Source organism: Chiloscyllium punctatum, chromosome 8, assembly GCF_047496795.1.
Source record: "Chiloscyllium punctatum isolate Juve2018m chromosome 8, sChiPun1.3, whole genome shotgun sequence".
Classification (NCBI taxonomy): domain Eukaryota; kingdom Metazoa; phylum Chordata; class Chondrichthyes; order Orectolobiformes; family Hemiscylliidae; genus Chiloscyllium; species Chiloscyllium punctatum.
In genome coordinates, this window is record NC_092746.1 from 24,841,011 (window position 1) to 24,855,222 (window position 14,212).

General features: G+C 40.2%; 1 protein-coding gene and 1 long non-coding RNA gene across 4 annotated transcripts in view; one reads left to right on the forward strand and one right to left on the reverse strand.

The window, feature by feature from the left end:
• Positions 1-8,095, reverse strand: part of LOC140480417 (ubiquitin-conjugating enzyme E2 E1-like) — a 133,842-nt gene extending 125,747 nt beyond the window's left edge. The window contains exons 1-3 of the mRNA XM_072575253.1: positions 7,946-8,095; positions 7,389-7,662; positions 6,752-6,802 (exon numbers count right to left, since the gene is read on the reverse strand). Coding sequence (XP_072431354.1) covers positions 6,752-6,802; positions 7,389-7,662; positions 7,946-7,964 — 344 coding nt within the window. The 5' untranslated portion in view covers positions 7,965-8,095. The remainder of the gene's footprint in view (positions 1-6,751; positions 6,803-7,388; positions 7,663-7,945) is intronic.
• Positions 8,096-8,251: 156 nt separating this feature from the next.
• The window catches only part of LOC140480419 (uncharacterized), a 176,007-nt gene continuing 170,046 nt past the window's right edge, over positions 8,252-14,212 (forward strand). For all 3 annotated transcript variants that reach the window (XR_011961290.1, XR_011961291.1, XR_011961289.1), the window contains exon 1: positions 8,252-8,365. This is a non-coding gene — a long non-coding RNA (uncharacterized lncRNA). The remainder of the gene's footprint in view (positions 8,366-14,212) is intronic.

Genomic DNA, 14,212 nt, shown 5'->3' on the forward strand with positions numbered 1-14,212 from the left:
TAGGTCAATAGCATCCTCCAACTCCATATTTTCTCTGTTCCTAAGAGCAATCATTTTAGACTTGAAATGTAAATTCTGTTTCTATCTCCACAGATGCCACCTGACCTGAATTTCTTCAGAAATGATTTTTTTTTCCTCTTCTGGAATGAGAGCAATCAGGATCAAAGGACAGACAAAACTCAGCCTAAATCTGTGATCAACAATTTGGGATTAGGTAACTCTCATGAACTCTCCTTCTCATGCCAGATGGTGAATTAATCCATTGATTAGCTGGATAAAACTTGTCTGAAAAAGTTTCAATGTGATTCAATACAGAATGGGCATTGAGGCTGTAGATCTTTGCTAGATAGTCAACTGCAGCGGAGCAAATACTTCACTTTTTGCCTCCATCAATCTCATTTCCAATCACAGCCACAAGACAGAATTGCAGATTGCTTTACATTCATAGTTAAAACTGTTCTGTACTCAATTTACAGAAGTCATGTTTCTATACAGTGTGAGGAAAATTACTCTAGTTGGTTTGATACAGGAGAGAGAATGAACTCACTCACTGTGAAGCTCTTATCTCAAAGTTCACAACTAGTGAAACTGAAATGGCAGCCAAGTCTGGTATTTTTAAAAAACACCCAAATAAATAAATATTTCAATGCTCATTCATGAACATTCAATAAAGCCTAAAGGTACAAACAAAAATTCCATTTGAAGATCAGAAGTTGAAATACATTTTATATGTTTAGATTGACATTTAGGTGCAACAGTCACAAGCTAAGTGCCTTAATTTATAATAAATAATTTGACACTTTCTCAATGGAAAAATAAAAATATTAGACTTTGTCAAAAAAAGCATTTTTCAGAAAAACTTGAATGATTCATACACACCACAACAGGCTACAGGGTAACTTTATTAGCTTCCAGTGTTAAAACAATATTCTAATCATAAATTGGGCTGAAGGGCCTATTTCCACACTGTAGGTAATCTAATCTAATCTAATTAACTAGGTAAAAACAATGACTGCAGATGCTGGAAACCAGAGTACAGATTAGAGTTATGCTGGAAAAGCACAGCAGTTCAGGCAGCATCCGAGGAGCAGTAAAATCGACGTTTCGGGCAAATACCTGATGAAGAGCTTTTGCCTGAAACATTGATGTTACTACTCCTCGGATGCTGCCTGAACTACTGTGCTTTTCCAGCACCACTCTAATCCAGACCCTAATAATAAATTAAGTATTAGCATTTCAGAGGACAAGATTCTTCTACTAATTCAACTATTAATCACGACTCACTCAATTTTGCTACATAATCCTTAAAACACGACGACAGCAATGTTTTTCTTTCTGCATTTAAAATTCTACTCCAAAAACTTACTTGGTTTCATGTACTTATCATACGGTGAAAATATTTAGTTTTTATTAGACTTTCTCACCTCTTCAAGTCCTGATATTTGTGACTGCCAATGCAAGCTTGTAAACTTGTGCCTGCAAATAAATACTAATAAAATTTACAGCTTCAACTGCTTTACAGCTTGTCCTTTATTAACAAGTACAAAGATACCAATGAGATTTTTCAGACTCCATTTTAGTTTTCAATGTTTGTTTTCATGCCAGCAATTTGCCTTCTTTAACTCCCTCTTAAAAACTTTACTGGTCTTGAAGTCACAAACCTGCACATTGTTATAGTTCCGTTAATCAAAAATAAGTATCCAGCAGCTCCTTTATTAAAAATAATTACTTTTTAACATTCCCCCTGCAAAATGGAAATTCACCTGGGTACTATTGCCAATACAATACCTCAACCTGGTCATTCTTCATGTGAATTCAGATATCATACGAATGGATGATTTGTAGTAGAGGACATTCAATCTTATCCTCAAACATGAACTTTTATAGTGGATTAAAGATTAACAAATGTGCAGTTAGAATCTCAGCTCTATTTTCTCTATAATTAGCTTGGAGACAAAGGTCCATCACTTCAGTGGAATGATAATTGGTAGCTACATGCATCACAGTTCACAAAATATTCAGCAACTGCTGCAAGAGTTATCCATAAGTCCTGTACCGTGCACATTCAGATTTACTTCAATGCCATTGCTAGAACAGCTCCATACCAGAGTCCACATCCTTGCCCATATGCCTCCTGCATATTCCCTGTCTCAATTCAAACCAGCTAACTCAGCACAAGCTTTGGATCAAAATAGAATGTGTCTGATCTGTACTGTTTAAGTACCAAACAATACACATAATCATCAAATAAGTGGTAAATCTCCAAAATTATTACTAAGATTGCAGCAGTAGCCCAATCTACAAGAAGTTAAGGTTTTTAACAAAAAAGGTATGCATTATGAGTGGTCAGACTAATATTGACAGAGTAATAAACTCCAACCAGTAGTTTGCTTTACCAATTTTTTAAAAACCTTAACAGGTTGACTATCATAGCCATTGTAAACATTGATTGAATAATAGAAATCAAGCTTTGAACAGGAGGCAATTTTGGTTGAAAAATAAAATAAAATTTTAAATTAAAAAATTGAAAATAAAGAGATAGATCTCATTGTTATTATTTTTGTACTTGTTAATGAAGGTCAGATTATAACCGTTCAGTGTTATTAATTTAATATTTTCATGCAGAAAATTTGGAAGCTGATATCAGCAGTCAGAAATATGAATCTTTATGAATCAAGAAAGAGTAGTTCATAGAATCCTTACAGTGCAAAAACAGGTCATTTGGCCCAACAAGTCCACATCAACCTTCCAAAGAGTATCTCATCCAGACCCATTCCCTATCCTTTCCCCTTACTGAGGCAACTAACCTACACATCTCTGAGCACTATGGGCAATTTTAGCATGGCCAATTCATCCAACCTGCACATCTTTGGACTGTAGGAGGAAACTGGAGTGCTCAGAGGAAACCCACACAGACATAAGGAGAATGTGCAAACTCCACACAGACAGTCACCCAAGACTGGAATCAAACCTGGCTCCCTGGCACTGTGAAACAGCACGGAGCCACTGCTCCGCCCTTAATCTAATAGCATCCAAATATTTTCATCACATGAAATGCAAGTCCGAGGCTGAGGAGTGATCTAATAGAGGTTTACAAAATTATGAGGGGCATGGATAGGATAAATAGACAAAGTCTTTTCCCTGGGGTCAGGGAGTCCAGAACTAGAGGGCATAGGTTTAGGGTGAGAGGGGAAAGATATAAAAGAGACCTAAGGGGAAACTTTTTCACACAGAGGGTGGTACGAGTATGGAATGAGCTGCCAGAGAAAGTGGTGGAGGCTGGTACAATTACAATATTTAAGAGGCATTTGGATGGGTATATGAATAGGAAGGGTTTGGAGGCATATGGGCCAGGTGCTGGCAGGTGGGACGAGATTGTTGAGATATCTGGTCGGCATGGACAGGTTGGACCGAAGGGTCTGTTTCCATGCTGTACATCTCTCTGACTCTATATCAGGTAAACTGGAGTAGATTTTAAATGAAGAAATAAAACAGTTGTGATAGTGTTTTAAATGGATAATTAAGCCAAATTCAGCCATGTGGGGGGCAAATAATGTTTGAAATATGAACCTTTTTGTTATACATGTGAAATACAAATGCATAGGAACAATTAGTAAGCCATTCAATCTTAAGCTTCTGCTACCATACAAGTTGATCATGGCTGATGTGTCTTACCAACCTAACCGTCTTGGTTCTGAAATCCTTAATGTCCTTGGTTAACAAAACAAAAATGTCAATAAAGAAATTTTCAACTGACCTCACCTTAAGAGGATAAATTTTCAAGTTTTCTCCAAGACTTTGCATGAAAAAGGTGCTTTCTGACATCACCTCCAAACAGATCTCAGATTTTAAAGTTCTGGCCTATTTTTTTTCTGAAAATTGTCACCACAGAAAATATGGGAGTTAGCAATACACTTCGCCATCCTAAACACCTCAACTAGATCAATCCAGAATCTTCTATATTCAAGGATTACAACTTTTCTTCAGGCAACCTGTGCTCATGATTTAACTGCTTTACACCTGGTGTCATTCTGGTTAATATGTTGCACCTCACTCCAAAGTCAGTGTATTTTTCCAGATGGTACCTAGAGGAATTTTTGAACCTTTATAGCATAAACTATGTAATTATTCAGCTATAAAATCTGCTAGTTTTAATATACTGACACCTATTCAGGTAACCAACGGAATATTAACACTGAAAGAAAAATCAACAACCTAATTCCCAGAAAAGGGGCTCATTCTGTCAAGCCAGCTCATAAACAAATGTAAATTTTGCAATATTAGTAAAACAGCTGTCTGTCAACAGCCAAAGAAATAACTCGGCAAGAAATTCATCAATCTTTAGCACTTTCAAGGTTGCTTCCAGAGATTTCAATTTGAGCTAAATAGAATTAAAAACTGCAGATACATATTGAAAGTTTCAGTTTATAATGTAATTCAATTTCTTTAAGTGTATAGGTCACTAAAGCAATATCCACTAATCTGAAAATATTATACTGAGAGCTATTAGAAAGGCACTGTCTTCATACTCTTTCGATGGTGTACTACAGAACAAGCAGTCTAAGCTACTTAAAAATAAAATTCACACTCTGCATCATATACACGGTATTTTGCATAATTCCATTTCATGCAACAAACTCCACTACCACTTTGGAGCAAATAAACCTTCTAATATACTTGCTTTAAGCTTCTTCATTCTTCTTTGAAAGAGTCCATCAAGAACGAATAATGAATAAAGCTGTCCCACAAAGCCATCACTTCAGTGGAATGATAATCGGTAGCTACATGCATCACAGTTCACAAAATATTCAGCAACTGCTTCATGAAGAGTTATCCATAAGTCCTGCATCATGCATGTTCAGATTTATTTCAATGCCATTGCTAGAACAGTTCCATACTAGAGTGCACATCCTTGCCCACATGCCCAAAGAAGAAAAAAGAATACTGGAGTGCAGTTAGATGGAAAGATCTATGTGTCAAACTAATCCAGCTCAAGGGACGTCCAACTCGTCTGACCGCTCAACATTCAGATAATGCATTAAAGTGGCTTTCAGCTTCATGCCATCCAATCTGGCTGCCTCACAACAGATGTTAATGCCATTCTTTTTTTTTCATTCCAAGAAAGCTGTTAAGGATAACACCAACAATTCTGTGGGCCTGTGCCCAAACTATCACAACAACACATTATGAATGCAGCAAATTCTCTCAAGCACACCTAAAGAATCCACTTTCCCCTCCATGTCTGAGCTTGGTTAAAATAAAATCTGCAACCCAGTATCCTTCCGTACTTCTGCCCCAACCCATTTATCATCACAGAATAGTTGGTTTTTACTTCTCCCCATTTAAAACAAATCACACATATCCACAAAACAAGGCATCAATGCCCGCAATGCCAAAGCATGTACATACAGAAGCAAGTCTACCTCAGGGCTGCATCTAATATCACATATGGCCAAAGCTGGAATGCCTATGTCGTATATTCATTTACTCCAATGCATTTCAATCAAACTACATTTTTCAAATTTTACATAAACTTAGTTATAACTAATAAGCTTTGTGCAGTAATTCAGTAATTTTGAGATTCCACTGTCACTCATTTATTCTCAGCTTATGCTATCACAGGGGTTGACTAAATTACAGATTTTAAAATTATCCATTTAGAGAGAAAACATTTCTCTCACAGGCCTAGTTTGTGATAGAATACCAAGGGTATGGTGTACATCCCATGCCAATATCATTTCTGAAACCTAAATAATATCCTAAAATTTATTTTTGGATCCAAAGTTCAATGGAATAGTTCTGATCTTCTCATTCATTACACAGTCATGCACAACATAATTGTCGGCTCTATCTTGGACAACCATAGAAATGAATCAATACTAATATCCAAGAAGGTTGGTGTTTCAAATAAATTCTCTCTATGACTATGATTCTAAGTGAAGTGAAAGAGTTGCTCAAACAGGAAGTGATCCAACTCAAGTGGAAATAATTTAAAAGTTTTTTCTTAACATTATAGGTACTGAGTGCCATTTTTATTCCCATAAGTACACAGCAATGAACCATGATACAGAAAACATAACACTAGCGTAAATCTTGTTTCATCCTAGAATTTGACAACATCTCAATCACAAGCTCATATGTTGTACATTAGTTAATTAAAGAGAGACCTTATTTTGGTCTTCCAAAAACAGTTAAAAACATTAAAAGGAGCTGTTTTTAAAAGAAAGGTGAGACTTAAAATTGCCCAATGGATAGGAACTTGTCACCATCTTATCAGCATTGATCAAAACCATTTAAAGACAAATTACTCACATCTGCATTATCTGTGAAGGGTAGAACATTTACTTACCAAAGATGTGAATGAATATCTATCACACACACACAACCAGAACACTTCAGTACCCCCATCCCCAAAAAATCACATTGTAAAACAGCACCAAATCGAGATGGACAAGAACTTTCCAAAAAGTGCAGAACTGATGGGAACCCCCTCAACGGGAGGAAAATTTCAAACTTCCAAAATGAAACTTACAAGGGAAACTTCAGTTTAAAGTACTGACGTTTAAGTTCTATTTGATTCTGCAAATGCAAAATTGGCCTGAATCCCAATTTCTGTTTCAATACAACTCCCTCCACTCCTTCAATTTATTGACCAGGGTTTCAAACTGAAACAAAAAAATCGCACACCATCCCAAACCTTTTAATGCACATATTAAAGGCAGACCATTTATTTTCTGAGAAATCAACTAACCTGCAGTTCGGTGGTGGATCCAACGTGATATCAGCAAGCTCCTTCTGGATTCTGTCAAACATAAAACATGGATCACTTTAAAACCTCTCGGCACAATCAAGAATGCTGCATCCCCGTCACATTCACCCGGAAATTTCACGACTTCAAAAAAGTTAACAACAAAAAAAAGAAGATAAAGCAAAGACGTTGACCCCCAGGCTGTGCGAGAAAGCGAGAGAGGGGAAAAAAAACATGGCCGCTTCTCGCAGCTCCAAGAAGCTAATACAGTGAAAAATTTCCAACTCGATTGCCGTACTCCTCCGGCGAACAGACCCCAGACAAGCCGGCCCAGCGGAAAGTAGCTGGCGACAGGAATGCAAACCCGGGGCAAGGGGGTCGCAACCTGACCCCGTCTTTTTGTACAAAACGATCTTAGCTAATATGCAAATGAGCCTCTGGTATTAAAGAAGTCCGGCGTGTCGCGGGTGAGAGAAGGAATCCCGGGGGGGGGGGGTAAAGCAGAGCAGGAGCCCCATAACTCCCCCCCACCACCACCTTACCTCGACCCCTCCCCCACCCCAGACCAACGGCCGGTGCTCGTGCCCCTCTGCCCGCGCGCTGCCTGCCCGGCCGGCCGGCCCGCGCCATCCGCACTCACCTCTTGGCGCTGGTGGTGAGCAGCTTAGGGTTCTTGCTCATGGTGTTGTTCTTCGCTTCTCTTTTCCTCTTGCTCCCTCCGCCGCCGCCGCCGTTGTTGTTGTTATTGCTGCTGCCGCCGCCGCCGGTGCCGGTGATGCTGTCGTTGTTGTTGTTGTTTCTCGTCTCTTTCTCAGCTGCCTGCGAGGAACTTGAAGACGAGGAGGAGCTGGTGCTGGCCCTCGAGTCGTCATCCGACATCTCCGCCGCTGGCTCGCTGTCACACACTGACTGCACTGAAGCACGACAGTGTCTCACACTCTCTGCTCCCCTCCCACCTCCCAAACAAACAAACAAACACACGCACCACTCACCGACAACGACGGAAAAGGCAGAGAATTAAGACGCAGAACTTAACATAATTGAAAAAGAAAGTGAACAGCCGGGCACCAGACGTACACCTGAAGAGATGAGCACATACACAGAGAGTGAGGATACAATGTCAGTAAGAGTGAGTCACAGTGTATCTGATGTAGTGTAACACTCACAGCAGCAACGCACTGACTGACACTCACTCACCGAGCAAGAGCCCCGTCATCGGCTGCGCACTGTCAGCTGGAGCTGCTCCAGTCCTGGGGTGGTTCAGGGGGACTGTCCTCGCACCAATAACCAAACAGACAAGTGCCCCCCACACTCTGGACAATCTGGGAGAAACAACCGCTGCACCGCATGGATTGGAAGAACGAACCCCCAGGTGTTGACTTTTGTGTTCCTTGTACTTCTTTCGCTCTGTGTGTTTCTATCCTCCTCTTACTTTATTTCCCTCTTTGTTGGATTCTTTTGCTCCTCTGGTAATCTGGATAGCAATTGTCGCCGACCTGGCGGCTGCCGGGGCTGGTACAGGGTCAGACGCGTGCCTCACTCAGACAGAGAAAGGAACGGAAGTACACCGACCACAAATACACGGAGGAGACAGGGCTGCTCTGGACCTGTCACAAGGTATGGGAACTGCACAGCAAACTGTTGTCTCTCAAACACTTCTAACCATGTTGTCTATTTATCTTGGGATTATAAGTAGCTTTGTTCATTACATTTCAGGGAAATATTTTACTCTATTCCCCATGAAGTTTATGTTTAAACGCTTTGAAATGTTTTTAAAAGACAATTTGGATAATGTATTGAGTGCAATGGAGATTTTTTCAGAGATGTTCGGTATTCCACGGAATTTTTTACGCCAGAAATTAAAAAAAAACTACATCGATGTAGTGGTGTACCTGGTCTAATGGAGTAATTTATAACGCAGGAAGTGGGGACGCAAATTTGCAAACTGTAAGGCAATAATGACCAGATAATTTGTTTGCAATGTGTTGGTGAAGGAATGAACATTGATTAGAACACCAGAGAGAATACCCATCCTCTTTAAAATTAACATAACCAAAAATAACAGTACTGATAAATGTCATGAACCTAAACTGTGCCAAATACTCAGCACCAAGTGATTTTAATCCGGGGGTTTTAGAGGAAGGAGGTGAGACCTTTGGTATCCAAACTGTGTTCTTCTCATTTTCTTTCAATTGTTGAACAATTCACGTAGATTGAGAAAACTCCAGGCCCCTTGGTATTTTGGGAAAGGAAACCTGAGAGTGTAAACCGATTTGTGAAACTGACAAAATAGAGTAATTGAACACCTTTTAAGTTTTCAGCTAATTAGAAAGGGCCAACTTGGATCGTGAAAGGCAGATTATTCCTGACAAACCTGAATAAAAGTTTTGAAAAAGTGGCTGAAATACTCATCTGAGGACTGCCTATGAATATTATTTATGTTAACTTCTACAATATAGCAAATGTGGTTCCCTTGTTCAAGCAGGGGAGTAGGGACAACCCTAGTAACTATAGGCCGGTGAGCCTCACTTCTGTTGTGGGCAAAGTCTTAGAGAGAATTGTAAGGGATAGGATTTATGAACATTTTGGGTAGGAATAATGTGATCAAGGATAGTCAGCATGGTTTTGTGAAGGGCAGATCGTGCCTCACAAACCTTATTGAATTCTTTGAGAAGGTGACTAAGGAGGTGGACGAGGGTAAAGCGGTAGATGTGGTGTATATGGATTTTAGTAAGGCGTTTGATAAGGTTCCCCATGGTAAGCTACTGCAAAAAATACGGAGGTATGGTATTGAGGGTGAGTTGGAGGTTTGGATTAGGAATTGGCTGGCTAGAAGAAGACAGAGTGTAGTAGTTGATGGTAAAGGATCATCTTGGAGTGCAGTTACTAGCGGTGTTCTGCAAGGATCTGTTTTGGGACCATTGTTGTTTGTCATTTTTATAAATTACCTGGTGGAGGGGCTAGAAGGTTGGGTAAGCAAATTTGCGAATGATACAAAAGTCAGTGGAGTTGTTGACAGTGAGGAAGGATGTGGTAGGTTACAGCGGGATATAGATAAGCTGCAGAGCTGGGCAGAAAGGTGGCAAATGGAGTTCAATGTGGGTAAGTGTGAGGTGATTCACTTTGGAATGAGTAACAAAAAGATGGGGTACTGGGCTAATGGTCGGATACTTGGTAGTGTGGATGAGCAGAGGGATCTTGGTGTCCATGTACACAGTACTCTGAAAGTTGCCACCCAGGTAAATAGTGCGGTGAAGAAGGCATATGGCATACTGGCTTTTATTGGTAGAGGAATTGAGTTTCGGAGTCTTGAGGTCGTGTTGCAGTTGTATAAGACTCTGGTGCGGCCGCATCTGGAGTATTGTGTGCAGTTTTGGTTGCCATATTATAGGAAGGATGTGGAGGCACTGGAACGGGTGCAGAAGAGGTTTACCAGGATGTTGCCTGGTATGGTAGGAAGATCATGTGAGGAAAGGCTGAGGCACTTGGGGCTGTTTTCTTTGGAGAAAAGAAGGTTTAGGGGTGACTTGATAGAGGTGTACAAGATGATTAGGGGTTTAGATAGGGTTGACCATGAGAACCTTTTTTCCACGTATGGAGCCAGCTATTACGAGGGGGCATAGCTTTAAATTAAGAGGTGGTAGGTATAGGACAGATGTTAGGGGTAGATTCTTTACTCAGCGAGTCGTGAGTTCATGGAATGCCCTGCCAGTAGCAGTGGTGGACTCTCCCTCTTTATGGGCATTTAAACGGGCATTGGATAGGCATATGGAGGATAGTGGGCTAGTGTAGGTTAGGTGGGCTTGGATCGGTGCAACATTGAGGGCCAAAGGGCCTGTACTGTGCTGTATTTTTCTATGTTCTAATATATTTGATAAAGCCCCTCGTGAGAAAATTATCAAAATTCCAGTTTAGGAATTGAAAGCAAGTTATTGACCTAGTTATAATATTGACTACACAGCAGGGAAAATAGGCAGCTACTTTACTTGATTGACGAATAGTGTCCTACAGATCTCTGTTGGGACTTTAACCATTTGCTGTATCTTACTAATACTTTGCAGTATTTTACTAGTATTTTGATGGCACGAACAGCCACAAATCCAGGTTTGCTGTTAGCTTAAAGATGTCAAACTGGAAGCCACATAAATAGAAATGCATAACTATGAAAAGATATTGAATATTAAGTGAATATTCAAAACTGTCACAAATGGATTTCAATGTAGGGAAATAAACCTCACTCAATTTAGATCTAAATAGAATAACGACACTAAGTAATGAAAAGCTAGGAACAGTGGTGATTCAGAGAGACTTGCTGGCCAATGTATATAGGTTTAAAACATTATGGAATAAGAATAGAAAATAATGGAATACTGTTTGTATCTAGAGGACTGCAATACAAAGGATAAAAGTTATACTACAGTTGTACAAAGGACTGTTCTCAGTTGTAGGGACCGCACCTTAGGAAATTATACGGTCTTGGATATATTACAGTATAGAATTAACAGAATTATACCTAGACTCCAAGTGTTATATTGCGCAAATCACAGTTTGTTTCTCGGGAATAAGAAGATTACAGAGTAATTTAAACAAAGGTCTTTGAGATATTAAGAACAACTGATATGATATAAAGTATTTCTGTTATTTCGGGTGCTTAGGTTTAGGGGATGTAGCCTAGACAATAAAGCCATGTCTTTCAATAGTAAAGTTAAGAAAGATTGGTAGAAATTTGAAAGCTGTTTTATTCCTTCATGAAAGGTGGGTGTCGTTGGCTAGACCATTGACCATTCCTAATTGCCCAAAGAAGGTGGTGGTGGTGAGCCGCCGCCTTGAACCACTGTGACTTGGGGTTTAGGGATGACCACAGTGCCAAGTCAGGATGGTCTGTCACTTGGAGAGGAAATTGTAGGTGTAGTGATCCCATGTACTTGGCTGCTGTGGTGCTTTTAGGAGGTAGAGATCACAGGTTTGAAATGTGCTGTCGGAGGAGCCTTGTAGTGTATTTTGTAGATGGTACACATTGCTGTTGCTGTGTATTAGTTGTTGAAGAATTTAATTTTAAAGATGGTGGATGGGGTGCTAGCCAAGTCACCTGCTTTGTTTTGGATAGAACATAGAACTTTGCAGCATGGGAATGGGCCCTATGGCTCATGATGTTGTGTTGAACATGACACCAAATTTTAAACTAATCCCTTCTGCCTGCCCTTGATCCATTTTCCTCTTTTCCTTGCGTAATGGTGTCAAGCTTCCTAAGTGTTGTTGGAGTTGTTCATCTAGCCAAGTGGAGGTTATTCTATCACATTCCTGACTTGGGACAGGGACTGGGGAGTCAGATGATGAGTTACTTGCCACAGAATTCCTAGCCTGTAACCTACTGTTAGGGCACAGTATGTAAATTGCTGGCCCAGTTTAGTTTCTGGTTAATGGTAACCCAAAGGATGAAGATAGTGGGGAATTCAAGGGAGATGATGACATGGTGGTCATGTCACTGGATCAGTAATTCAGAGTCCCAAATTTATGTTTGGGGATATGTCTTCAAATCCCAACATGTCAAATGGTGAAAATTTAAAATTGATAATAACCTAGAATTACAAAAAAGCTAGTATGGCAACAACCACGGAACCATTGTTCATTGTTGTAAAATCTCACCTTGATCCGAAAGTGCTTTAGGGAAGAACATCTGCCATTCTTACTTTGTTTGGCTAACATGTAACTGTAGACCCACAACAATGTTAAACATTTTGTGAAATGGCTTAGCAAGCTACTAAATTCAAGGGCATTTAGGGATGAGCAACAAATTCTGTCCCAGACAGTAATGCTCACATCCCATGGAGGAATTGGTAAAAGTAAAATATCAATGAATGCAAATTTGGTTGCTGAGCTGGAAGGTTCATTTTAGATGTTTCATCACCATAGTGGGTTGCATCATAAATGAGCTTCCAGTGAAGCACTGGTATTAGTGACCCACCTTCTGTTTGTGTTTAGGTTTCCTTGTGTTGGTGATGTCATTTCCAGTGATGTCATTTCCTGTTCTTTTTTTTCTCAGAGGGTGGTAAATGGGGTCTAAGTCAATGTGTTTGTTGTTAGAGTTCTGGTTGGAATGCCATGATTCTAGGAATTCATGTGTGTCTCTGTTTGGCTTGTCTTTGGATGGATGTGTTGTCCCACTCGGATGTGGTGTCCTTCCTTATCTGTATGTAAGGATACTAGTGAGAATGGGTCATGTCTTTTTATGGCTAGTTGATGTTCATGTATCCTGATGGCTAGTTTTCTGCCTGTTTGTCCAATGTAGTGTTTGTTACAGTTCTTGCAAGGTATTTTGTAAATGACATTAGTTTTGCTTGTTGTCTGTATAGGGTGTTTCAAGTTCATTAGCTGCAGGTTGGTGGGTTTGTGTGCTACCATGTTGCCAAGAGATCTAAGTAGTCATTTACAAAATACCTTGCAAGAACTACAATGACAAGCCAAACAGAGACATGCACGTGAATTCCTAGAATCATTCCTAGAGTTCTGGCATTCCAACCAGAACTCTAACAACAAACACACTGACTTGGACCGCATTTACCACCTTCTGAGAAAAAACAACAGGAAATGACATCACCACAGGAAATGATGTCACCAACCTAAGGAAACCTAAGCACAAATAGAAAGTGGGTTGCTAACACCAGTGCTTCACCGGAGGCTCACTGATGATGTTACCTACTATGGTGACAAAACTTCTGAAAATGAACCTTCCAGCTCAGCAAACAAACTTACATCCAGAACCTTAACACTGAGCTACAAATCTTCTCAACTCACTAAGAAAATATCAATGCTTACGGCATTGAATGTCAAAGGGTAATGATCAGATACTCTCTTATTGGAAGTGTGAACATTGTCTGGTACTTGTGTGGCATGAATGTTACTTACCACATACACATCCAAGCCTGGATGTTGTCCAGGGCTTTTTGCATATGGACATTGACTGCTTCACTATCTGGGATGTCACAAATGGTGCTGAACATTGTACAATCTTCAGAAAATATCCTCACTTCTGATGGTTGAGCCGAGCACATTTCTGTGAGGAATGCCTACAGAGAAGTCATTTCGCAGAGGTGATTGACCTCAAACAGCCACAATCATTATCTTTTAAGTTATATCTTATTCCAACCAGTAGGAGGTTTCTCCCCAGTTCTCATTGACTTCAGTTTCACAAGGCAAAAGTGAGGACTGCAGATTCTGGAAGTCAGAGGAGAAGGAATCGCAAAACCTGCGCCCACACCTCCCCCCTCACCTCCATCCAAGACCCCAAAGGAGCCCTCTATATCTATCAAAGTTTTACCTGCACATCCACCAATGTCATTTATCGTATCTGGTTTCCTCTACATTGGGGAGACTGGACGCCTTCTCGCAGAGAGCATTAGGGAACATCTCCGGGACACCCGTACCAATTAACCCCACTGCCAAGGACATGCAGGTCCTGAGGCC